The following is a 27153-nucleotide window of genomic DNA, read 5'->3' as shown; positions in this document are numbered from 1 at the left end:
CTTCTAATACTTTTTCTTTTAAATGGCTAGCCATCTGTCCCAGAAAACAGTAATTAAATAACCTGTCTTCTCCCCATTAACTGGAGAATGCCATCCTTATCACATACTAATTCCCATATGTGAAAAATGAGGCATTCAACCAATATTTACTGATTTTCTGCAATGTTGAACCTCTTGCTTATGGTTGACAGTAGAAACAGATGAATTAGAACCTGTGTTTGTCCTTAATCAAACATATGCTTATTATTAGTAGAAAGTGCAGGCACTGGACCAAGAGTGACTGGTTTGATTCCTAAGTTGTCCACTAATAATAACTGTGACCTCATATGACCTCAAGCACAATATTTCTCTTTTCTGTACTTCACTTTTTCTAAAAAAAAGAAAAAAGGATAATAATAGTACCTATTTCATAGAATTGATGTGATGTTTAAATGAGCGAATTCATGTAAAATGCTTAGAGTCTGGTGTAGAGGGAGAGTGCGATGCATGTTAGCTATTGCTTAACCTTAGAGGAAGGACATCATAGTGGTTAACGGCAGAGGCTCTGGAAACAGACTGCAGGGGCTGGAATCCTCTCAACACTTACTGGTTGGCTCCTCTTGGGTTCATTACTTAACCTAACTTACTATGCCTCAGTTTTCTCATCTGTAAAATAGAGATAATAATAGCACCTATTTCATAGGATCGTTGTAATTATTAAATAAATTGATAAATGCAAAGTGCTTAGAGTAATGCCTGACACTTAGTAAATGCAAAATATATAAAGCTATTTTAATTATTGAAGAGATATCATGTCACTTGATTCCAGGTAATTTCAGAATCCTGGCAGTAGACTAAAGGAGGGTGAAAAACAACTTTGAGGGGCCCATGGGAAACTTCCATTATTAAAAACCCCAACAGGCAGAGAGGGGTAGTTTCCAAGAAATTCCACCTCTAGCTTCAACCTTATTCTTTCCTTTGGGGTAATATTGGAACTGCAGAGGAGACAAGAGTTAACACTGCCACCTGGTTTCATTTACACACAAATATTAGACTCCGCAATAACTTTCACAAAACATAACTAGACTTGCACCAGGTTTGCTCTCTTTCAATCCTATGTGATTTAGAATAAGCTCTTTATAGTTCGCTGTTTTTCAACCAAAATTAACAGATAAATTAGGTATGCTTTGCATTTTGTTTTTTGTTTTCTGTTCATTATTTCTAAATCCATCATTATCACCTTGACTACAAGAAACATTTTTAGTTTAGCCAGGGCATATTTTCCCTCTGTTCCCACGCACCTTCAAACCCAAGAGTAGACATAATACCTGATTATGGCAACCTAACACTCAGCCTGTGGCCTCGAGTGCTGCACGTTGCATCTGGATTTGTGGTCCAGCTGGTGGGTATGTGTAAACACGCACAGCCAGTCCGCTCTCTGTAAACCCTGTAATTACAGAGAGCTCCGCGGCTTGTTCTTTTACTGAAGGGATACATGCTGCCCTCGGAGACAGCCGTCCTGGGACGTCAGCAGCATTCCCACCAGCTCGTCCCCTTCTGCCACACAAGTTGTAGACAAAGGACCAAGGCATTCCAATTGTACTCACCTCGATTAGGTCCTCCATCAACAACGAATATATTTATCTTTTCTATGAAATGTAGTCAGTTTTTTCCTCTAGGTTCTATGACACTACAGAAAATGGAAAGTTCTACATAGGGATAGTAACGTGGTTGTTGAAAAATATCTTTTACATTTCTTCTCTCTCAGACACTTCAATTTTATGCCATGTTTTATTGATCCAGACTAGTTAATATACCTAAAAGACAAATGGGGGAAAGATTCTAGGAGGAGAAATGAAGATTTTGAAAGTGAATTGCATGTATCTAACTACAGTTTGTTCTAGAAAAAAGCAAAAGGTATATAAGCTCAAACCAAGTTGATCCTAAATCAATGAATTCTATGTGACAGATGAATTTAGTATGAAGATAGCCAAAATTCCTTCCAGGGGCTTGGGAAAAGAAGAAACTAGTATTTGGGAATGGACTATATTTAGTAAGAAGAACCTCCCACCGTGTACCACATTCTTAAACCAAGTCTTTTTCTTTTTTCTTTTTAATTGATGGATTTCAAAGAGAGGAAGTGGGAAGGGGGAAGTGGGGGGGGGGAGAAAGAGAGAAAAGTATTCATTTGTTGTTCCAGTTAGACATGCATTCATTGGTTGCTTTCCATATGTGCCCTGATCAGGGATCGAACCTACAACCTTTGCATTTTGAGACAATGTTCTAATGAACTGAGCTACCAGGCAATGGTCAAGCCTGAATTTTTTAACTCATTTCTCTCCAGTTGTACCCATTGAATGAACCAGAAAGGGAATGCATTTATGCCAGGTTCAATTTAAGACCTGAATAAAGATGAATGAATTGTTTCATTAGTAGGGAACTAAATATTACTTCCCTGATCAATGTCCTTTTATTCTGGGGTAAGTTTTATTATTATCTTTTTAAATCACATTCACCACACAGAAAAGCAAACTGAGCTTGGTTCCAAGAGACTCTGATGCATGTGATGAGCGTCAAGCTTGTCCACAAACAAAGTAGATGGGAAAGGGGTTCTCTGGTCAAAATTGCCTGCAGTGTGTATTGACTTTTGTCTTTTGTTTCATGTTTCCCTTTTCTGGAAATTTCCTGAGCAGAGGTAAAAATGCAAATTAGATACAGAACCTGGTGTTTACTATTTTATTATTGATCAACATGACATATTCTTATAAACCCAGCTGTATACGGTGAAGAGCATAACATATGCAGATTGCACTGAGAAGGAAGAAAATCTCTCTTATTGCTTTCATTAAGTTGTGGATGTTGCTGTATTCATTAGAATTTAAAAGTAAGGGACCAGTGTGATCTCTGTGTGTGTTGCCTCATCTGAGAGGCAAATGACTGAGTCTAAGATCTGTGTTGACAATATTACATTACATAGCTTCCATTGACCTAATGAGCAAAATGCCTTAATTGCAAGGCTCTTTGAAGTCTCATCCCCTACGCCTGACTGGAGCAGATTCCTGCATTTTTTATTGTCTGCTGCTTCTTAGTTATGACAAGCCAAAGGAGATGCAGAACACGTTGGTCCACGTGCTAAGGCTTCCTGGTTTTGTGACAAATCTGCCAGGCCTGACAGGACTAACTATAACCACAGAAAACTCACTTGCTGCATGGGAAGATATCGGCAATGATGAATTTTTAAAATATCCTAGAAGCAATCATTTTACTTTCCTTTTGAATGTACAAGGAGCTCTTTGCTCTTACTAGAGGAGACAAAGAAGCAGCAAAAAGCTTAGCCATACATTTGAAATACCTGTGTGTTTGCTGGTGAAGGAACCCAGCAGATGGTGGTGGGGTGGGCTCTGGTGAGCTCTGGGTTTGGATAGGGTTGCAGATGCATGAGTGGCAATTTAGAAAGCCAATGACAAATCAATGAGGCCATGTACACAACAGGGGGCCGGGGAAGTGGTAACTAGGACTAAGACTAGTGCTGGAGAAAATCTGGGGGAAAAGTCTTAAAAATTTATTTTTTCAATTTAAAAGGAAATGAAATAGGTGTGATAAAACTGAGAAGAGTAAATATTTTTAGAGTGAAGGCAGGTCTTATTTAAAGTCTTTTCGATCCTTCAGTTGCTGATTCAGAAACTTTGTGAGAAAACCCACAAATCTGGTGATTATTCAGTTCCTCTGTGTATACCCAATTCATGGGTTTTATTTTATTTTATTTTTTTGAACCAGTCATTTTTCTGTATTGTTTGTTCAATAAATATGTGTATTAGTAAATAAAACGTTAAGAGAATGATTAAAGAAAATGTCTTTTAAAAAAATTACAAGGGAAAGTTATTTTTATGAGGCTGAGAATTATGAATAACTTCCTTAGACTTCATAAACCCTACATAATCACTATGAATATACTGAAATTAGGTATGAATACACTGGAATTAGATTGAGTGGTTGCTTAGGACTCTGTAATTGCATACCCACCAGGCACCATACATAGTTATCACAAGATCATTGACTGTATTTCTTATGCTTTATTTACTTCCCCCTTATTATTTTGTAACTACCAATTTGTGCTTGTATCTTTTTTTAAGTTAGAGGAGGGTAGAGAGTGAGACAGACTCCCACATGCACCCGACCCTGGATCCACCCAGCAACCCCCATCTGAGACTGATGCTCGAATCATCCAAGCTATTTTTAACACCTGAGACTGACTGAGCTCAGACCAACCTTAGTGCCCGAGGCAAGGCTCAAACCAATTGAGCCACTGGGGAAGAGGGAGAGAAGAGGAAGAGGGAGCAGAAAAGAAGCGGATAGTCACTTCTCTTGTGTGCCCTGACCGTAACTCGAACCCAGGATGTACATATGCTGGGCCAACAGTCTATCTTCTGAGCCAACCAGCCAGGGCCCAATTTGTGCTTCTTAGTCCCTTCACTTCTTTCCCCAGTTCCCCAGCCACCCCCATCACCCCCAATTTGTGGATTTTAGGTCTTGTGTGTGTGTGTGTGTGTGTGTGTGTGTAGCTGGAACAAGGTAGTGAAGGAGGGTATAGGGAAGTCAGAAGAAAGGGAATATAAAACTTAGTCTCTATTACTGAGGATCTCATTGTGTAGCTGGAACACATCATACAGTCAATAAAATGAATATGGCATCTGGAAAGAACTGATCCACTAATGCATATTCATATGAGGTAACCTGAATACCTAAGCTCCTTGAATCTTCCTTAGAAGAAAATGATGCACTCATACATTAATTCCTGTTAACAAAGTGCCTGTACTTGAGTCACTGGGAATAAGTGTCCAGGTGATACTTATGTGGTTGAGATGGGGGTTTTCTAGAGTAAATTAGTACACCCACTTCCCATCTTCCTGGAAAAAAGCAAAAATTCAAGACCTGCAAAGTGAACTTGAAATAGGAGCAAAGGAATTTTCTCTCTTGAAACCCAAGAAGGCAGTTTTTTCTGAATCAGGCCTCGAGAGGCCTGGGCTTGAAGGGGTGCTGGGCAGCCTCCCTTGTTCACTCGAGACTGTTCAGGTTCCACGCCAGAGGCTGGCTGTCTACCAGACTCTTTCTAGACTGTGTATAAACCTATAAAGCAACTTTAGTTTTTCTTTTTCCTATTGTTGAATCTTCAATAAAGCCTTAGTACAAGTATCAGCATATTCTCAGATGTCGTTGAAACAATTAGGGCAAGGTTCATGTCTATTCTTAGGACAGAGATATGCGGGCAGGAAGAGCAGTGTCCCCTGTCACAAAACCAGAATTGAGGTAGCAGGGTCTGGGGCAAGAGAGGCAGTCTCGTCAGAGTCACCAACAGCAGAGGCAGTGGCTGGGGCATGGCAGTAGATGAATGAGCCTGAGCTGAGGGACTCGAGCTGTTTGTTCCAGAGCATTCTGAAGGCAGAGCCTCAAGAAGCACTCAGAAAGAGAGCAGGGGTCTTTCTGATGGAGGTGGAATGATACCACAGTAATATGAGCATAAAAAGCAAGTGTAATCTTACTTAGATGTCAAAGGTGGGTAACTCCCAGGTCATAGAAGTGAAAACTGAAAACTAAAGCCAAGTATGTCAGTCTGCCCCCACACATGGTTTCTCTTTTCATGGTTTCAGTTACCCACAGTCAACTGTAGTCCAAAAATATTAAATTAAAACTTCTAGAAGTAAACAGTTCATAAGATTTAAATTGCACACTGTTTGGGGTGACGTGATGGAATCTTGCACTGTCCTGCTCCATCCTGCCGGGATGCGAGTCACCCTTTGCCCAGTCAGCGTCTCCACGCTGCAGATGCTGCATCCCCGCCCCACCCCGACCTCCATTAGGCACTTAGTAACCCGTTATCAGATCAACTGTCACAATATCACAGTGCATGTGTTTAAGTCACCCTTATCACAATCCCTACATCATTCACCTCACTTCATCTCATAAAGTAGGCATCGCAGGAAAAAGAAGAGTGACAGTACAAGATATTTTGAGAGAGGGACCACATTCACATAACTTTTATTACAGTATACTGTATTGTTATAATTGTTCTATTTTATTATTAGTTATTGTTGTTAATCTCTTACTGGGCCTAATTATAAATTAATCTTTATCATAGTATGGTTTCCAGTATCCATTGGAGGTTTTGGAGCGTATCCCCCACAGATAAAGGGGGACAGCTGTATTCACTGTGATGGACTGAATGCTGGTGTGCCCCAAAATTCACATGTTGAAACCCCACCACCCTGCCCCCAATGTGATGCTATTAAAAGGTGAGGCCTTTGGCAGTTAATTCTGTTTAGATGAGGTCATGAGGGTGAAGCCCTTCTGAATGGAATTAGTGCCCTTGTAAGAGTTCTTGCTTCCCCTTTCTGCTGTCTGCCCTGTGAGGCTACAGAGACCGCTGCTCTCTGTAACTTGGAATGAGACTCTCACCAAAACCCGAAAATGCTGCCACCCTGACTGCACACTCACAGCCTCCAGAACTGTGAGCAATAAACTCCTATTGTTTACAAGCCACCCAGTCTATGGTATTGTTGTTATAGCAGTGAACGGACTAAGCCAGTCAGGGAATATAGAAGAAAGTTGTATGAGTTCCGTGAGGACAGTGAGCTAAGGATCAAAGGAAAGGTATTTGGGAAATGGAGTTGTAAGGAGGTAAGGACATGGAGAAGAACATTCCAACTTCCAGCCAGGGGAAGTCTGCAGGGATAGGTTGTGCTGGTGGGAAAGCAATGTGATGTACATGGTGTCCAGTCTGCACAGAGTGCTTCCTGCAAACTCTGACCCCAAGATCTCACATTTTGAAAATTTCCTCATGGAGATCTGATCCTCTTGGACGCAGCTCATCAGTCATGCTGCCATTATGGATCAGTGGTCTTGAGTCTCTGCTAATATACTGCCGTATAGAGAGATGAAATTCCGGGACCTCCCCTTCCTCATAGCTATTATTAGCCTGGGAGAAAATCAGAGAATCAAAACACAGTGTTTATGTGGTTCTGATCCTGCCACCTCTGCAAGAATCCTTCAGAATGTTCCCCGTGTGTCTTGTGAGTGCCCAGGACGATGTCTAAGGTGTCTGTATTAGTTCCCATGCGCTGCTATAATAAATCACCACAGACTGGGTGGCTTAAAACCACAGGAATGTTTCTCTTACAGTTCTGGGGCTGGAAATCCAAAACCAAGGTGTCAGCAGCGTTGGTCATTTCAGAGGCGCCACGGGGCAGCCTGCGGCACGCCTCTCTCTGGGGTTCTGTTGGTTGCCTACAGTCCTGGGTCTTGCTTGGCTTGTGGGTCCAACCCTCCAAACTCGCTTCTGTCATCACAGGCCTTCTCCTCTCTCTGGTCTGTCTCTGAGTCTCTTCTTCTTCTCTAATAACTTTAAGTAAAGATAAAATCTACAGCCCTTCAGGATATTTGGGCAGAAAAATGATTTACTTTAGATCACTATAAATTATGAAGAGTGGAAGGGAACGGCTTGGCTGACTTCTTTCCTAATGTGCTGGAGGTTCCCCCCAGAATCCACCTTTTGTTCCTAAAGTTCCAGAACGCTTGCCAGCAGGGTTCTCCAACTTCCTGTTCTCAACCTATTTTAAATACTCCATCTCGTGTAAAACTACTATAGTCTTCACTCCTAATTGCTCTTCTATACTGACGACTATCTATCTCCTCACCCTTTACCCCCTAGCCCCCAAATCCCCCATTGCCTATTTGTAATTCTGATTGGCTTAATTGCTTCGTTTACTACCTTTAAACTTCTTTATTTTAAAAAAGGTATGAGAGAGGTCTCAGGTACAAATTAATCCAGCACATTAAACCAGTAAATCAGGAGTGCAGCCCTGGGCAAAGCCAGCACTTCTCTCCCAGAGAAACTGGCTTCTCACAACAAGCATCAGCTTCTTTCCACATGATCCTGTGAGCCCCGGCTCTTCCTGAACACAGAGCTCAGGTGGCCGGATCATTCGGTCATTCCGTGCATCCTGCTTTCTGGGCCACACGCAGTTTCTCCACATTCTGCCAGTAAGAGATTTTGTTGTTACACACCAACTCTCATCACATGTTTTAGCAGACTTTAGGAACTGGAGGTACCATCATTGAATGGAATCTCCCAGGACAGAAGGAAAGAAATATTTTTGTCTTAGTAACAACCGGGGAGAGCCCCATTTTGTTTATAAAAATTATTGTTGTTTTAATTACTGTAAAACTCTGCCATAATATAACACATGGGAGTTTCAAAGAAAAAAATCAGTCATGTAAAATGAAGGATTGTGCTACCAAGAGGCGAATGCAGTGAAAAAGGCAGTCTCAGAGCTTGCTGGCCAGAATTTCCTCAGTTCCTATTTTGCCATTCAAATCCACCCCAGCCCCAGCAGTTCTTCATCTGAGCTTGAACATCCATGGGGACTGTCTGAGTCCTGTAGCTGTCTGGGACTGTCAGGGTCATGGCAGCCTTCCTGGTAATATCTTGGTTCATTCATCAACCTGATTCAGGGCCATTGACTACTGCCTCATGCCCCCCCCACCCCCCTTCACATTTCTTTGCTATTTCCCCACAATTTCCTGCTCTCCACAAGAACTCTAACCTCTATATCTTGGGATATATGATTATATATTATCCACCACCACATTATCTTGGGATCTTATGATTAACAACGCAGAAATAATGTCTATTGTTTATCGAGTGACTGTGTGCTAGGCTGTGTGCTAAAATGCCTTCACATCTTTTATGAAATGGTTAAAACAGTTCTGGGAGGTGGGTGCTGGTTTTCCCATTGGTGGAGATAGAAGCAGAAGCTGGACTTCTAAAGTCTGCCGTGGGCCCCACAGTGGGGGGGGGGGAGCAGCTATGCCATGATTCTAACTCTGCTCTGGGGACTCAAATGCCTGTTTCTATTTCATGCCAAGCAGGGGTATTAAAGCCCTAAGGAGTCACATTCTCCCATACTTCTTAGACTTGGAAACCCCTCAAAGGGGAAATTTTTAAGATGGAAAGTACTTTTTATCCCTAAGGTTCCACATTTCATGTTACAGTCAGTTTTGTTTTCTGGATTATTCAGTACTAATAATACAATGAGGTTCTTCTTTGGGTTTTCAGAATACAGCTGGGAGGGAAATCAACAGAAATATGTAAATCATCTTTCCCATCAGCTGATACTCATTCTAGATGCTATAAGGATGGTTTAGAATTCATACTAACCCTCTTGATTGACCCTTTGCCTCTGAAATAACTGAAACTTGTCACTCTGGTTTGAAAAACTGAAATGAGCACAGTGGCTTCTCTTTCTTCTTTGCATGTGTATTTATTTATGTACATGTGTATGGTCTTTGAGGGCCCCCAAGGCCTCCAAGCTGAGAATTCTTGTAAAGATGATCAACATTGAATCAACAATTTTTAAAAGAAGATGTTCCAGAAGCCACCTGAGGATCAAGCTTAGCCCCCAGCCATGGTTAAGCTGTGACTCTAGCTTTAAGACCCTCTTCTTTCCCTCCAAGTCATTTGCAAAAGCAACACCGGTTGAATCACCCCCGGCCTGGGCTCCAGAACACAGCCTGTCACTTTGTCTAGGTATGGGATATCAACTCTGGGCTAGTTTCCATTGTGGGCTGTGGTGCTGAAGGCCTAGACCTTTTGTCTGCCCCAGACACATTTAGCTGCCACTCTAGAATGGGTAATCATTCCCATCAGGGAACAAGAGAAGAGTTCCCGGACTCCATGCTGGTAGGGGGCATATGAAAAATTTTCTTGCCATACCCTGGAGCCCAGGCCTCCAAGGCAGTGTCATTGTGTGGGGCTTCCCTGTGAGATGCTGGTCTCCTGCAACCGAAGCACTCAGAATCTGTGGGCGGCTGTCACTTCTGAGGATCCAAGGAGCTGTTCTTCTCATTTTTCTACCAAGCAAGGACAACAATGAAAGTAAAATCCCAAAGGGTGAGGAAGTTAAAGCAATTTGCATTGGCTTATTTCCATGATGAAGAATCTATTATTTATCCAACGAATCTAACATAATTGAAATTTTGACACAAGATCCATCAAAATTCTGTTTAGATCAGGACATTACTATGTCTCACAGGGGGTCATTCCACAATATCTTGAGAGTGATGCTGGAGATGGAAGCCCAGCCACAAATCAGAAGGAAAATGGGTAGCATGGCCCCTGGTATAACTCCACAGCTGATAAAGACATTGCTCTTTCTCTTCTCCAAATAATCCCCAGCAACCAGCCCTGATGACAACACTTCCCAACAGCAGCAGTGACTACTTGGTAGGAATTGTATATCACCACGTTTAGATCAATTTAGATTTTCTTCATTAAAGCAGACACAGGGTCATTACCTTAACCAGTCTTTGGGCTGGTGTAGGGCAAAGCCAGGCAGGATCCTGAATCACTGCCTGCCTGTGCATTCTCTCTGTGAAAGGTCAAAGGCCTCATCCTCACCCTGAGCAAACAGAAATTATTTCCTCTGTGGAGTCAGGAACCAGACCACCAGAGAAAGTATAAACTGAAAATTACCTCTGCCTTGGCATTAACAAGAATTAGTTAATTCTGCCTTTTGTCTTATTTTCTTTTTTTTAAGTGACAGGAGGGGAGATAAAGAGACAGACTCCCACATGCGCCCCAACCAGGATTCACCCAGCAACCCCTGCCTAGAGCCAGTGCTCCAATAAGCCTGGCTATCCTCAGCACTGAGGGCCAACACTCAAACTAATCGAGCCACTAGCTGTGAAAGGGGAAGAGAGTGAAGGGGGGAGAACGCGGGGAAGAGAAGCAGATAGTCATTTCTCTGCCTGACCAGTGATCAAACCCGGGATGTATGCACGCCGGGCCAACACTTTATCCACTGAGCAAACTGGCCAGGGCCTGTTTTGTTAAAATATGGTCAAATTAGGCCCTTTGGACTCAACTAATCTAGAAAATACTTTTTCAAAAAAAACAACAGGTTGGCATGTTGCTATGTGCCTTTTTTCTTTTTTTTTCAAGAGAGAGAGGGCAACAGACAGGAAGGGAGAGAAATGAGAAGCATCAACTCATAGTTGCGGCACCTTAGTTGTTCATTGATTGCTCTCTTATATGTGCCTTACGGGGGGGAGGGGGGGGGGGCTTTAGCCAAGCCACTGACTTTTTGCTCAAGCCAGTGACCCTTTGCTCAAGCCAGTGACCTTTGGGCTCAAGCCAGCGAACATGGGGTCATGTCTATGATCCCATGCTCAAGCTGGCAACCCCACACTCAAGCTGGTGAGTCCATGCTCAAACTGGAGACTTTTGGGTTTCAAACCTGGGTCCTTAATGTCTCAGGCCAATGCCCCATCCATTGCGCCACTGCCTGGTCAGGCGACATGTGTTTTTCTTATATTTTAAAACATTCCAATGCATAATATAGATGAGGAAGGTAGTAGCTCCTCCTGTTACATTAACAAGTTTTCACCTAAGGATTTTATGTAGATAAAAGTGTCACAAATCTTGATCATTGCAGTCACTTTAGAACAGTAGTGATTATAATGTTTGATTATATCATAAGCATATATTTGAATTATTTTAACATGTGTAGAGGAAATCAGAATTTGTGTGTGTGACAGAATACATCAGAGCAGATGATCCTAAAGACCTACTGTGTTTGGTCAGTAAATCAAAAAGTGCATTTCAGTGTTTCAATCTACTAAAACAGCATTTATTTATACTTATGCCATAAATATTTCATAATAAATTTGTGTAAAAGAAGGCACAGGGATATGCAAAAGAAAGATCAAGAAAGGAGATTTGTTAGGCTATAGCATAACCCACATGAACTTCTAACAGCAGAAGGACCAGAGCATAGAGCCTGACTATAGAGATACTGCTTAAATTCATCCAGAAGACAAAAGATGGGCATTGGAGGTCCTTGAGCAGAGAAGTGTTATGATTAGAAGTAGTTCTATGAAGATTGTGATGATGGCTCTATTACCTTCCTAAGATTGCTATAACTACTACAACCTGGATGCTCTAGACAACAGAAATTTATTCTCTCACAGTTCTGGAGGCTGGGAATGTGAAATCCAGGTGTCAGCAGGGCCATGATCCCTCAGACAGCTGGAGGAGGGTATATCCCCTGTCTCTCCGTTTCTGCTGTTTGCCAGCAATCCTTGGCATTCCTTGGCTTATAGATAAATCATTCCAATTTCTGCCCTGCCTTCACATGCTGTTATCTCAGTATGTCTGTGTCCAAATTTTCCCCTTCTAATAAATGTAACAATCATATTGGACTTAGGACCCACCCTAATCCAGGATGATCTCATCTTAACTTGATCACATCTGCAGTGACCCTATTTCCAAATAATAACATAATCACAAGTTCCGGGTAGATATGAAGGGACACTATTTAAACCAATCAAGAGGCCAAAAGTAGCCTGACAAGGCAGTGGCACAGTGGATAGAGCATTGGACTAGGATGCGGAAGACCCAGGTTTGAGACCCCGAGGTCGCCAGCTTGAGTGCGGGCTCATCTGGTTTGAGCAAAGCTCACCAGCTTGGACCCAAGGTTGCTGGCTTGAGCAAGGGGTTACTTGGTCTGCTGAAGGCCCGCGGTCAAGGCACATAGGAGAAAGCAATCAATAAATAACTAAGGTGTTGCAACGAAAAACTGATAATTGATGCTTCTCACCTCTCTCCGTTTCTGTCTGTCTGTCCCTATCTATCCCTCTCTCTGACTCTCTCTCTATCTCTGTTAAAAAAAAAAAAAAAGGCCAAAAGTAGAAAGAATTAACTTGGGGGAAAATTGACAACTTAGGGACATCAATGAGGAGTCCAATGTAACAGACAAAAGAATGAAGACTCAAGCCCAGAGCAAAAATCACACATAAAAAATTCCTCAGAAATAGCCTGACCAGGTGGTGGCGCAGTGGATAGAGCATCAGACGGGGATGCAGAGGACCCAGGTTCGAGACCCCGAGGTCGCCAGCTTGAGCGCAGGCCCATCTAGTTTGAGCAAAAGCGCACCAGCTTGAACCCAAGGTCGCTGGCTCCAGCAAGGGGTTCCTCTGTCTGCTGAATGACCTTGGTCAAGGCACATATGAGAAAGCAATCAAATGAACAACTAAGGTGTCGCAACCCACAATGAGAAGCTAATGATTGATGATTCTCATCTCTCTCCGTTCCTGTCTCTCTGTCCCTGTCTATTCCTCTCTCTGACTCACTCTCTGTCTCTGTAAAAAATAAATAAATAAATAAAAATTTAAAAAAAAAAAAAAAAAAAAAAAAAAAAAAAAAATTCCTCAGAAATATATTTGTATACACTCCTCTGCAATTTTAATGTTATACATTATTTATATGTATTCAAATTTTTGATGAAAACACTTTTTGTCAATTCATAGATAACATAGTAACATGTTGCTAGTAAAAATATCTTTTTGAAAAAGTTTCTGTGTCCTTTCTTATCTCTATGCCTTCAAGACATTCACTGTTTTTTAACTTTAAGTATAACCATGGTATACACACCTTCCTGTCTAACTTCCTTTGTTCAAAAATGTATTTATAGATCTACTCATGTTATTTAGTGTAACAGAGGTTCATTCATTTTTATTACTATACAATATTTCACTCCATTATATAGTTAATCGTAGGAATATATTACCTATTTATCTGTTCTACCTCTAATGGGCATTTGGATAATATTAATATAGGGGCTATTATGAATACTGCTGCTTTGAAAATCCCTGGGTGTGTCCTTGGTCCACATACAGACACATTTCTGTAGGTATATGCCTAGATGTGAAACTCATTTGTAAATGTTTCTCAATTTTAAATCTTTAACAAAATAATTCAGGTGGGAAGATGATAGTGTCTTTCCCGTCTGGTGCAGAAAACAAATTAATCTTTAAACAGGCAAAAGGAATTTTAGTTCGTCAGAATTTACTAATCCGTAAATAATATGTAGAAATAATGGAAGCACCACAGTCAAGCAAGACTTTTCAGAGGACATCATAAGAAAAGCTTTTTGAAAAATATCATGATGAAATCAAGCTAGGCTTCCTTAAAAAGCAGCTGTGAAGAATTTGAAGGACAGAAAGAGCTCTGTTCTGTTTGGAGAAAGCAGAGTGTTCTAATTGCCCAATTTCAGCCTGAAAACCAAAAAAGCAAAACACAACAGAACAGAGTGTAACTCCATATACTCCACAACTTTTTCAAAGTACTACAAGTTGCTGCTTTCAGAGCTTCATTATGATAAAAAAAAGAAGTCATTCTGCTCTCACAAGGGAACCATATAATTCCTTTAATTAAAAGTAAGTAAAGCAGTTACTCCACTCTGAAGGCCTGGTGCACGCTACTTCACAGCCTGCAGGGATATATTTATATAGGCTTGTAGATACAACACCTTGCCATTGCTTCTCCTCACACCCCGCACATTTCTGTTTCCACCGTCTTCCCACCAACACCTCATTAAGTGGAACACCTGTGTGAGGGAACACTATTGGGCAGACTGCCTCCTCTGACCTCAGTTCCTGTGATGTGGCCATGGAGACACCTGAGCTGATCTATGGGGTCTGAGGAGCCCGAAGTCAGAGGGCTACACCGGAAGATATGACATCTGGATTTGGGTCACTGGTCCCAGGCTGGCCTTCAGCAGAGGGGCCAAATGAGGCCAAAGTCCTTGGGGCCTGTTCCCTCATCTCCAAAACACAGTTCACCTTAGAAGAGTTTTACACTCCTTCCAACTTTAAGAATTGCATCACGCTATGTTTTTGCTCCAACATTAACTTCAACTAAATTCCTCTAGTACCATGATTGAATCTCTCCATTACACAATGAAGATGCTATTAAGATTACCTTGTAAATGAACACCACTTTCCAGTAAGCTCCCCTCCACCACCACAACCACACACACTTTTAAACTGTTTTTACTTCCTCACAAGAGCACTCTGTTTCATTCAACAGAAGAATGATTTTCTTCACTGACAGGGAACCAGTGACTGTTCACAAAACTAGATAGCTGTCCACACACAAGCCCAGTGTAGTGGTGATATCACTGACTCTGGAGCCGGAGGATGGGGCTCACACTCAAGTTCCACCACTGGGCTGGCTGTATGAGTAGATGTGACTTAACCATTCTGTTCCTGAGTTTCCCCATCTGTAAAATGGGAATGATAAAAATCATAACCACCTCGAGGGGCTGCTATGAGAATTAAAGAAGTTCATTTGTAAGGCACTTAGAACAATACCTGACACAGAGTAAAGATTAGAAGGGAGATCGATAGACAAATAGATAGATAGATAGATGATAGATAGATAAGGAAAGGACTTACTTAAGTAATAAGAGCTTACTTAGAAATTAGAAAAGTATATTAGCCTGACCAGGCGGTGACTCAGTGGATGGAGCATCAGCCTGGGGCATAGAGAACGCAGGTTCAAAACCCCGAGGTTGCCAGCTTGGGCTCAAGCTTGCTGGCTTGAGTGCAGGCTCACCAACTTGAGAATGGGGTCTCTGGCTTGAGCATGGGATCATAGACATGACCTTATGGTCGCTGATTTGAGCCCAAAGGTTGCTGGCTTGAAGCTCAAGGTCAGTGGTTTCAGCCCAAGGTCACTGGCAGAAGCAAGGGGTCACTGGCTCAGCTGGAGCACCCCTATCCCGCTGTCCCGGTCAGGGCACATATGAGAAAGCAATCAATGAACAGCTAACATGCTGCAACAAAGAATTGATGCTTCTCTTCTCTCTCTCCCTTCCTGTCTGTCTGTCCATGTCTGTCCCTTTCTCTGTCCCTCTCTATGTCTCTCTCTTGCTCTGTCTCTATTGCTAAGAAAAATAATGTACATTCTTAGGTACAAAAGACCTGTTTCACCTATAGAATATCTAACATCTAACCCATTGTGGGCAAAAAAGATGTTATTAAACAATACCAGTAAATGGTCTAAGTACAGGTTATACAAATAGCCTTCTAATAATTCACCAGTTTAAGTATTTCTGGCCACAGGATTAATAGCTTGGTGTTTGCAGTATATGACAAAAATCACTACAGCCTCAATGCACGTTCAATAGAAAAGAACTCAGTAAATATTTAATGTTTAATTAAGTTAAATTAATTATATGAATTATTTAGTGTGTTGGTTGCAGTTTTGTAATGATATTTTACATGTTTAAGAAAACAAAGGAGTCTACATTATCCCTTTCAAAAATACTCAAGAAATTGTGTCCAGAAGGTCAATGTTATTGTTTTATTCAAACATAGCTAGTGACCTTGAGAATAAATGGAAACATAACGGGATTAGCAACAGAATAAAATCAAGGCCCACTATAAATTTAGGCAGGCAGTGGGATCAGCCTTAGTGATAAAAAGTCATTGGTAACAAGTCTGTGTTCAACCACATCTCAGGGGAGCTTGCAGCCTTACCTAAGACGTTGACACTCTCGTATATCTTGGCACACAGTGGAAATTCTATGCACCTTTATTGCCTACGCTGCTGATCCTTTATGAGATTAGCTTCTGAGTTTTGGAGATTTGAAATCGAGTAGCTGACAAATGTTATCAATCTTATACAGTTTACATCTGATTAGGTATCATGGTCCAAAGTCTTTTAAGATTCAACTTTTTCTTTGCTTTGATACCGCTTCTCAAAGTCAAAGGGACATTTTATGAAGGGGAATATTTGGACATATTACCCTTTGTCCTTGTTTAGTGTGGTTTTAATTTCCATTTATCTTAACAGGTGTGTTTGGGGTAGGTAGGTAATACAGAGATGCATAAGGGAACTATTAATAAAGATTCTCCTAGATTGCCTTTAAATGTGAACTTCCATGGATAGATGTATCACACATCTTGTTGCTAATCGGTAGTTCATGCCCATTATTGGAATGTTTACGGGACACAGCTGGACACTTTTGAATCAATGAAAGTTTGGTTTAAAAAGGGGAATTAGTATTAGAGAAGTTTATTAACCAGTATGTTTGCTTATTAAAGAAGATTATAAATTGAAATAAAAATGAGATTCCATTTTCACTCATCACATTGCCCCAAATTCTAAACTTGGCTCTTATACCATGTGGCTGACTGAGGCATTCTCTATATTGTGGGGATATAAACTGGTACAACCTATATGGAAAGCGAAATGTACAATATCTATTTTTAATGTACATGAACTTTGAGCCAGCAATTCCATTTCTAGAAGTCTACATTATAAATATTTTGGCACATACATAAAACACACTTTCTGTGTATTAGTGACTCATTCAAATACTCATCAATGGGGAATAGGTTAAATGAAATATTCAAGACAAGGAAGTACTATTTACAGTTGATGCCTGAATATATATATAGAGAGAGTCTTCATTGTCTGGAATAATGTATATATCTTCTCATTTCAGACTAACTCTAAGTGCTCTATCTAGAGTTATCAAGTTTATTCTCAAACACAACACTGTTAGTCATGGAAATCTTTACATCCTTTGTAACTTTTACAAATGATAAAGAGCCATCAAAAACGTTCCTAAAAGATTTGGGAGAACATAGCAAGGCTCTGTGCTCCCACAACCTGTATTCATTATAGAGTGCAGTTACTGGGGCCGAGTTGGTTATTCTGGCACGTTCCCGGTTTGCCCTGCTGGTGTCGATGGCAGAATTTCTTACAGGTCCCTTTTACTCCAAACAGCAGAGCCAATGACAGGTGGCAAGCCTGAAAGATCAGGCAAGTTATTATGTGTTTCCATCATAAGCCCAGAGCACCACTGCATGTGCCTGACACCAATTTCACTGCTTGTTAGTTCTGAAAGTCTTAAAATTCATCCTTGTGAACAGGCCGGGTATCAGGGTGTAGAAGGCAGGGCTGGACTGGTGTGGGTGAGACAGATGTGAAGGAATAGAGCCTTTGTCCTTGTCAGAGAGGCTGTCAAAATCGAAACTGCATTGTGAATGGAGAAGACAAAATTGGTTGTGTAAGCCATCTAACATGAACACAGGAGGAATGAGGCAGGCACTGTGTGTATGGTCTGCTGATCCCACTGCCCTGATCCACTGCAGTGCCAGCCTGTGGGGGCCCTATACAAGCAAGGCTCCTGAGAGACAGCGAGACCAGACAGGAGAGCCTTTATAACTAGACTCAGGCAGGCAGCTGTCTGTGAGGCCATCAAAAAAGCCTGTTTTATTTAAACACGCATAATATCTTTTAAAAATCCTCTCTCTAGTTGTAAGTTAAGGCAGAAACTTTATGGTACATCAATAAGACATTCATATCCATCGCTTTCACGTGTATCGTTGAGGGGGTGGTTGAAGTATAAACTGCATCCATAGAACATAATGGAACGATTAAGGTAAAAGCCACTGGTTTTGCTTTTTTTTAAAATCCCAGTAATTATTTAATCTTTGTTTCAAATTTCTGTTTAGCCTCACTAATCAAGGCATAAAAATGGTTAACTAGGTTATCTTAACGACCAATTCAGATCAACTTTATGGTGGTGCGATCCACTGCTTTGTACCTGACCTTCACATAAATGGTTTTGCTGAGCAGAAAATCACTGTACTAGGGTCACAGAGAGCCCATTCCAGAAAAACATTTTGCATGTTGCTCACTGCCTCAGGCTTGCACACCGTTGCACTTAACAGAGATTGTTTGATGTGAATAGAACTATGAGCTAATTGAACCAAGGACCTCACCTCTGCAGAGTGCTCACGCTTTTGAAGTGGAGATTTATTCTCAGGGCTGCAGCATAACACAGTTCTCTCTAAAAGGATGGTTTACCCACAGTTTCCTTAGGGAGGACTGAGGGGACACTCGCTTCCTATCTGTACAGGGAATTTAGCCAATTCCTACCCTCCAGAGACTTTCTTTTTATCTGAGTCCTATTTCCAAAATGTTAAGCCTACTGTGAAAGATTTTTCATAAATATGGGAGAATAAAGTGGTCACCCAAGATTCAAATAGAAAGAAACTCTAAATTTAACAACATAATCAGACCTGGCCGTGTTGCTCAGTAGATAGAGTGTCATCCTGGTGCACCAAGGTCACAGATTTAATCCCAGGTCAGTGCACATTAAAGAGTCAATCAGCCCTGGCTGGTTGGTTCAGTGGTAGAATGTCAGCCCGGCGTGTGGAAGTCCCGGGTTCAATTACCGGCCAGGGCACACAGGAGAAGCGCCCATCTGCTTCTCCACCCTTCCTCCTTTCTTTTCTCTCTGTCTCTCTCTTCCCCTCCCGCAGCCAAGGCTCCATCGGAGCAAAGTTGGCCCGGTCACTGAGAATGACTCCATGGCCTCCGCCTCAGGTGCTAGAATGGCTCTGATTGCAGCAGAGCAAAGCCCCAGATGGTCAGAGCATCACCCCCTGGTGGGCATGCCGGGTTGATCCTGGTCAGGTTCATACGAGAGTCTGTCTGACTGCCTCCCCACTTCTAACTTCGGAAAAAATAAAAAATTTAAAAAAAGAAGCAATCAATGAGTCACAACTAAGTGAAACAACAAGCTGATGCTTCTCTCTCTCTCTCTCTCTCTCTCTCTCTCTCTCTCTCTCTCTTCCCCTCTCTCTCTTTCTCAAATCAATGGGGAAAAAATAACCAAAAAAGGTTATTTAAATATGCAGAACAAATTCTCACATTTGCCTAACAGATAAGGTATGTTGCTGATTAATTGTTCTCCTGAGCCCTAGCATGATGGTATGAGTCAGATCCTTGTCTGGTGGTCACTAATCTTTCATCAATGGATAAAGTGTTTTGTTTTTTTCCAGCTGTGATTTACACCTTCAAAGTGATGTCTATGGGGTGAAATCAGGATCCTATGCTGCCACTATTGAGTCCTTGTCTGCCACCTCCTCAAACCCAGTGGTCTCTGGGTTCAAACCCTTGGGTCTATCATGGCCCCAGCCATACTCCTATCACGAACTGCTGAAAACCTTTTCCTCAGGAGGTGTGCTCTGTATCTCACTCATTACTGCTTACTGGCTTTCCCATGTGGCGAGGGGAATGGTCGCCTTTACCCCTTTGTTAGCGAGCTCTCCCTTGTCTCCCAAGTCCCAGAGTAAGTGCTCCCAATAAGAAAGTCCACTGTTCTTTCAAATACCCCCCAAAAGATAGTACAGTAGTACCCATTTATCCATGGTTTCAGTTACCCACAGTCAACCACAGTCCAAAAATATTAAATGGAAAATCCAGAGATGAACAATTCATAAGTTTTAAACTGCATTTTTCTGAGTAGTGTGATGAAATGTTGTGCCGTCTCACTCCATCCTGCCAGGGACATGAATCATCCCTTTCTCCAGCGTCTCTACACTATCATTCCTCCCATACATTAGTCACTCAGTAGCCGTCTAGGTTATCTCATCGACTATTGTGGTGGGTCAGGATTATGTTCTAGTCACCCTTATTTTATTTACTTAATAATGGCCCTAAAGCCATTCACATAATTTTGACTAAAGTATATTGTTATTATTATTTCATTTTATTATTAGTTATTATCTATTACTGTTCCTGATTTATAAGTTGATCTTTATCATAGGTGTGTATGTATAGAATATATATGTGTGTGTGTATGTGTGTTTGTGTGTGTGTGTGTGTGTGTGTAGGGTTTAGTACTATATGCAGTTTCAGGCATCCACTGAGAGTCTTAGAACATTATCTTCCACAGGTAAAGGGAGATACTGTATAAAATTACATCATATCTTGCCATGTCTTCTCAAGATTATAAGGTCTTGGAGAAGATCTGTCTTAACCTTCTTAGCAGAACTAATACACATCCCAGTATCTTGCCCAGTTTTAGAATAAATATTTGTCAAAAGAATGAATAAACAAACAAACAAATAAATGTTCAGATTTTATATAAGCATCAACAAAACTTCTCTAGTTACCCAAAATGTATATCAATTAGACATAATGTAGTTACTAAAAGAGCTTTCCCATTCAGTCTGCCAAGCCATTTTTACCATATTTTCATCTACTGATAAGCACTGACGGCAGTGAACTTGACTTTATAATCATGTGTCTTCAAGGATTTCCCTGCCTTTGCTCTGCTGTGGTCCTTCTGCTTCTAACATAACAATTTACCCCACATGGCTCAATATATTATCCACTAATACCAGAACTCATAATAAATATCTCTTATGAATGACATCCACCACCCACTACTAATTTCCCCATTGTCTCTTCATCTTAACTCCCCTCTGGTCACTTTCTCCCTTTTGGAAATGGTTAAAGTGATTTAGTTCCCAAAAGTAGGAAGTTCTTGATAAATCCTTCCCAAAGGCCTCACTCAAGGATACTAAACACTAACACTTCCCAAATTATGCAGTTTCTTCTCCTTGAAGTTTGTTGTTTATATTCCAGAAGAAATCACTGTCGTGGACTGCCCTTAAAGTTTAAGAATTTGTCTTAGAAAATAATGTGTAAAGTCAGTGCTGGGAATGGGAGACTTCCTTAGATGAAAAATATTAACTGCTCTTCATCAGTTGATTTCTTTTCCATTTCAAGAAGAAGATTAATGAAATAAACAAGTTCATCTTTTATGAAATTCCAGCTATTCAAAATTCTTTGTCCAAGTGTAATTCATAAGGAAAGGGGCAAGAGCCAACCTGGTTTTGAAAGCCCTCCTGAGGTCTCCAGAAGACCAGAAAAATACTGCATTTATGTCATATGTCTTCCCCAGTAGTCCCTGGTTATACCACGGATGGTTCTCCCATCTTATCTGGTGATGGGAGACACATAGCTGTTTAAGGACCTGATGGCAGCTGTAGTTTTGTGTTTTTTATTTTTGTTTGTTTTGTTTTGTTTTTTCTTTTGTATTTTTCTGAAGTTAGAAGCCGGGAAGCAGTCAGACAGACTCTTGCATGTGCCCAACCGGGATCCACCTAGCATACCCACCAGGGGGCGAAGCTCTGCCCATCTGGGGCATTGCTCCATTGCGGCCGGAGCCATTCTAGCGCCTGAGGCAGAAGCCATGGAGCCGTCCTCAGTACCTAGGGCAACTTTGCTCCAATGGAGGATTGGCTGCAGGAGTGGAAGAGAGAGAGAAAGGAAGGAGAAGAGGGGTAGAGAAGCAGATGGGTGCTTCTCCTGTGTGCCCTGGCCGTGAATCGAACCTGGGACTTCTACACACCAGGCTGATGCTCTACCACTGAGCCAACCTGCCAGGATCAGCAGCTGTAGTTTTAACAAAAGATGGCAACAGCTAGTTGAGTCTTTGTTGCTGACATTGCTCACTCTGGTCATTGCATCAAGTACAGACATAGTAAACACAATAGCTGATTTAGTTCCCAAAAGTAGGATGTTCTTGATACATCCTCCTTAGAGACCTAGCTCAAGGATACTAACCACTGACACTGCCCAAATTATGCAGTCTGTGAATATGAGTTTGCTCATCAAGGAAATATATTTTCTATACATTCTTGGCTATTGAAACCATTCATCACAGTATTGGACCCCCTCCCTTGTGCCTTTGCCTAACAAGAGATGCCTGTCATGAAGCCCACTCTAATTCTTCTATTAGAGGCCCCAAAACAGAATCCAAACCATAACTCAAAGAACACTTATGTTTAATTTATGACCAACTGTCAAGCTAAACTTCTCAGACAGATTCCAAATCGCTTTAGAAATAAAATGATGCTTTCTAATAAATTTTTTTCTTTGTCCTTTATTTATGGTTGCTTTGTTCAAATGTTAAGTGTCAATTTAAGTGGGTCTATATCTCCTTTGGGAAAATGAAAATTCACAGAAAGATACTAAATTAGAGAGTTTCATCTGTTCCCACTTTATAGAGCTCTGACAAGAATAGGGAAAGTTGTATTTTAGAGAAAAGACTACAGTTTTTTTTCAGTTTCATGTAAACTATCTTATTCTTTGATATCGGTATTGACTACTAAGTGGCATACTCTATCTGGATTCAGAGGTTGGAGTTTGCATGGATTGTGAAACTTGGAAATTGTTTAGGAAACAGGACAGGACTCTCTTGCAGACCAAGGCTATTTTTCATACAACAGTCAGAGCAAGAATGGCCACTCTAGGTTTGACAGTCAAGTGTTCCTAAGAGATTTTCACAAGCCTAGAAAGCTTTCCAAAGCAGTGATCTTTCTTAAGATACAAAATTTCAGCCTTGAAAGGGGGAAGAACTTCAGACACATGCTACAACATGAATGAACTTCGAGGACATTATACTGAGTGAAATAAGCTGGTCACAAATAGACAAATATTATCTGATTCCACTTATATGTAGTATCAAGAGTGGTGACACCCAGAGAGCTAGAAAGGAGGATGCTGGTTGCCAGGGGCTGGGAGGCAGGGAGAACATGGCGTTATTATTTAATGAGTGTCAGAGGCTCAGTTGTGTAAGACAAAAAGAGCCCTGGAGATTGGTCATATCATGATGTGGAGGTGCTTAACAATCCTGAACTTTACATTTAAAAATTGTGAAGACGGTAGATTTTATGTTGTGTTTTACCGTGATTCAAATTTTTTAAGTAAAAAAATGAAGCCAACTCTGGAAGCAGAAAAGGAGCAATGACATTTTCAAGATCTCATGAATGTTCTATAACTGGCAGAAGCTTGAGGAGTTGACACAAAAGATTAAATTTTTTTCCTTGATGTTTGTCTACTCTTGCAGAGGAGGGGCTGGGGAGAATTGAGGAGAGGGAGAGTGTAAGGGATCTAATAATATTCTGAGGAAAAATTTAGTACCCCCACAATTTTCGTTTCCTTGTTTTTCACAAGACTATGTGCTTTTCTGTCATCGCGTACAGAACAAGGTCTGATGCGTATTTCACAAAGAACTATTGATGGCATGTCTGTATGAATTGCCTAAGCCTTGGTCACAGCCAACTTCTGTGGGACCCACTGCCCCCATCTACAATACACTCCAGTGTGTTTGGCCATTTATTGAAAGGTCATAAATGAACCAAGAAATGGCTCGAGTCAAAAACATGTGGCCCTATAAATATCAGAGTCAGACGGCTTCTTGCATTTTTTCCTCGCTTTGGCTTCTCACCCCATCTCACTGTCTCTTTCTCTTTCACCCGCTGTTGAGGTTCCCTGCATTTTTCCCAGTGCCTCAGACTGTGGAGTTATATTATAAAGAGCAGGCAGTGGGCTGATTCTTTACCTGGTGATATTACTTTTAGTCCAGTCGGGTCCCATAGCACCATTAATACAGCTTTTGTTTTGTTTTGAGAGAGAGAGAGAGAGAGAGAGAGAGGCAGGGAGAAAAAGATAGGAACAAGGAGCTGCTCCTGTATGTACCTTGACCAGGAATCAAACTGGCAACCTCCACTCTTCTGGACGACGCTCCAACCAACTGTGCTATCCAGCTAGGGCTTAATTTTTTATTTATTGATTGAGACAGAGAGAGAAAAGGAGAGAGAGGGCAATGGGAAGGGAAGTATTCGTTTGTTTTTCCACTCAGTTGTGCACTCATTGAGCGTGTCTCGTGTATGTCCCGACCTTGTGATTTGGGGACGATGCTCTTTAACGACTGAGCTAACCGGCCAGGATCGGCTCTTTTTTTTTTTTTTTTTTTTTTTTAATACTTTAAGATCTCTGGTTACAAAGCACCAGCTGTACTGTCTGCGATGGTCTGTTTTATTTTAAGGATTTCTACTTCCCATTAGTGGCAATTCTGCCTTGTGACTAAATTTGACGCCAGCAGTGTTTTCTGAACTGAGAATTTACAGGTTTGGGCTGTCAGCCTAAGAACTAGTCGAAACGCTCATTATGACATTCGCTGCCAAACTGGAAGACTTTGAAGTGACGCTGGAACATCTGCTCATGGACGTGTTTGTAAGTAAAGGCTTTCACTTCACATATGATAGACCCTCCTTGGCCACCCGCAGAGTCTTTGCGACTGTCCCCATTACTGAATCGATTCTGTTCCGCAATTGAGCAATTGTCACAGTCTCCTTATTTCTCACTCATATGCCTTGTGGGGGAAAAATCATAAAGTCTCTAAATACTGGAATGGGACAGGATGGTCTGTACAGGTTACATCGCAGAGAAGTGTTTTTTTTTAAATCAAATAACTTCCAGAAGTCTGAATACATAGGGTGAGGAAATATAACAGTGGCCAGAAGAGACAAAAGCAGCTGCAACAGACATTCCTTGAGGGAATCAGATTGGTTCGTGAAGTGATAGTTCCGGAAAAGGGGGGGAGGTTGGGCTCCAAACACTGCGTTTTTCAGACGGAGAACACTGAGGGCAGAATGAGAACTTCCCTCTCCCCTGTGTCCCAGTGCCTGGACTCTTACCACTGCCATAGGTATTAGTTACCAAGACTTCCCCACGAGCAGATTATATGGCATGAGGCTATTTGTGTGACTCATTTTTAAAGAAATAGTGGCCGACAAGGACACTTCTGTTCTTCTGATGACTTTAGAAACACAGTCTTTGAAAACTCTTGGCATTCATAGCAACTTAAACACTGCTTCTCCCCACACCTATCACTAGCGTGCTTAGTCTTAGGGTTTTCTGTTGGTGATAGGTCTATCTGTTCTGCATTATTGATGGGTTTTAGGGAGCTACAGACCGTGAAACATGCAGGTGGTAACACAGCTGAAAGGTGTTCTCTTTCCAAGAACAACACTGGCCCTGCCCTGGGAAAGGAGACTGGCACATTTTGAGGACAAGCCAGTCTGCATCTCAAATCTGGGAAGGGGTGTCCTTTCGGGAAATGATGTGTTTGGGCAGACATGAGAGTCTGGGGAATTTTTTTTCTTTTTTAATTTGTAATTTGTCTTCAGATTGAGGTACCATTGCACTGGCAGGATTCCTAGAGGGAACTAGCCTTTCAGTGCTGGGTACCGGGATTCATTTGACCACAGGGCTGAGAGGTTATGACTTAAAGAGGAATGTGTCAAGAACAGAGGGCGGCCTCCTGGCTTTCTGATAATGTGAGGTTCATGACCAGCAGCACCATTACTTTATCTGAAATGTGAATAGAGAATGAGCAGCAGGCTGGGGAAATTTCTTTCACAGCCTTTGTTTCTGCCCAGCCACCACCACTTGCCATGGTGGGAGCTGTTTGGGATGGCGGTAGGGTCTCCTGTGGGGCGGTCTGTGGTATACCAAAGGGCTGGTGTGAGTTTGGTCATGGAGATGGGGGGAGACCCAACAGGAAGTTGATTTATTTAAATACCACAAAGTCATTATGTATTTCCCTTTTCTCCTTAACTGCTCCTACCCCTAAACCATTTCCCCAACACTTCCACCATTATGACTTTGTTTGGAAGCTCCCAGATACATTCCCTCTTGGAAGGAAGCACAGTCACACACTCCATTCTTTTCTGTAAATACAACCCATAATTTAATGGCCCCAGTTGAAACCCTTCCACCTCTCACTTGGACTAAATATCTACTTATTCTCCTGCATTCAGCATTTCTCCTCCAGCTCATCTTACCATTGTCATCTCCGGGTCAACCTCTCACACTCTATTTTTATAATTAAGGAAAAAGTATTTTTAGAGTAATTTTAGGTTTACAGCAAAATTGAGCAGTATCAGAGAGTTCCCATAACACACACACACACACACACACACACACAACCCCCTTCCTATGGACATCTTGCTGCACAAAAGTTACAATCAATGAACCTACATTGACACAACATTATCAGTCAAAGTAATAGTTTACATTAGAGTCCACTCATAGTATTGTACACTCTGTGGGTTTTCCAGATGGATAATGACATGTGTCCTTTATTGCAGTAGATTCGGGATAGTTTCACTGCCCTAAAAATCCTCTGTGCTACATATATTCCTCCCTCCTTCTCCTCTAACACCTGGCAATTACTCATCTCTTAACTGTCTCCATAGTTTTGCTTTTTCCAGAATGTTAGAATCGCACAGTATGTAGCCTATTCAGATTGGCTTCCTTCACGTAGCAATCAATATGCCGTTGAGTTTCTAACATGTCTTTTTATGGTTTGATAGCTCATTTCCTTTCAGCACTGAATAATATTCTAGTGTCTGCATGCACCACACTTATTTATCCATTCATCCACTGAAGGACATCTTGGTTGCTTCCAAGTTTGGACAATTATGAATAAAGCTTCTATAAACATCCATGTGCAAGTTTTTGTGTGGACAAAAGTTTCAATTAATTTGGGTAAATATGAAGAAGCTCTATTGCTGGATCATATGGTAATAGTAAGTATAGTTTTACAAGAAACTTCTAAACTGTCTTTAATGGTTGGTACATTCCCACAAACAGTGAGTGTGAGTCCTGTTTCTCCA

General features: G+C 41.4%; 1 protein-coding gene across 4 annotated transcripts in view; it reads left to right on the top strand.

Annotated features, from left to right (window-relative positions):
• The window catches only part of FRMD4A (FERM domain containing 4A), a 673627-nt gene that overhangs the window by 254922 nt on the left and 391552 nt on the right, over positions 1 to 27153 (top strand). The window contains exon 1 of one of the 4 annotated variants that reach the window (XM_066384147.1): positions 24496 to 24706. The exons of the other annotated variants lie outside the window; for them this stretch is intronic. Coding sequence (XP_066240244.1) covers positions 24641 to 24706 — 66 coding nt within the window. The 5' untranslated portion in view covers positions 24496 to 24640. Of the gene's footprint in view, positions 1 to 24495; positions 24707 to 27153 lie in introns of those variants that run through there. 4 annotated transcript variants of the gene reach the window in all.

Source organism: Saccopteryx leptura, chromosome 5 (assembly GCF_036850995.1).
Source record: "Saccopteryx leptura isolate mSacLep1 chromosome 5, mSacLep1_pri_phased_curated, whole genome shotgun sequence".
Taxonomy (NCBI): domain Eukaryota; kingdom Metazoa; phylum Chordata; class Mammalia; order Chiroptera; family Emballonuridae; genus Saccopteryx; species Saccopteryx leptura.
Note: the sequence above shows the minus strand (reverse complement) of the source record. Positions and strands in the feature narration are given on the sequence as shown.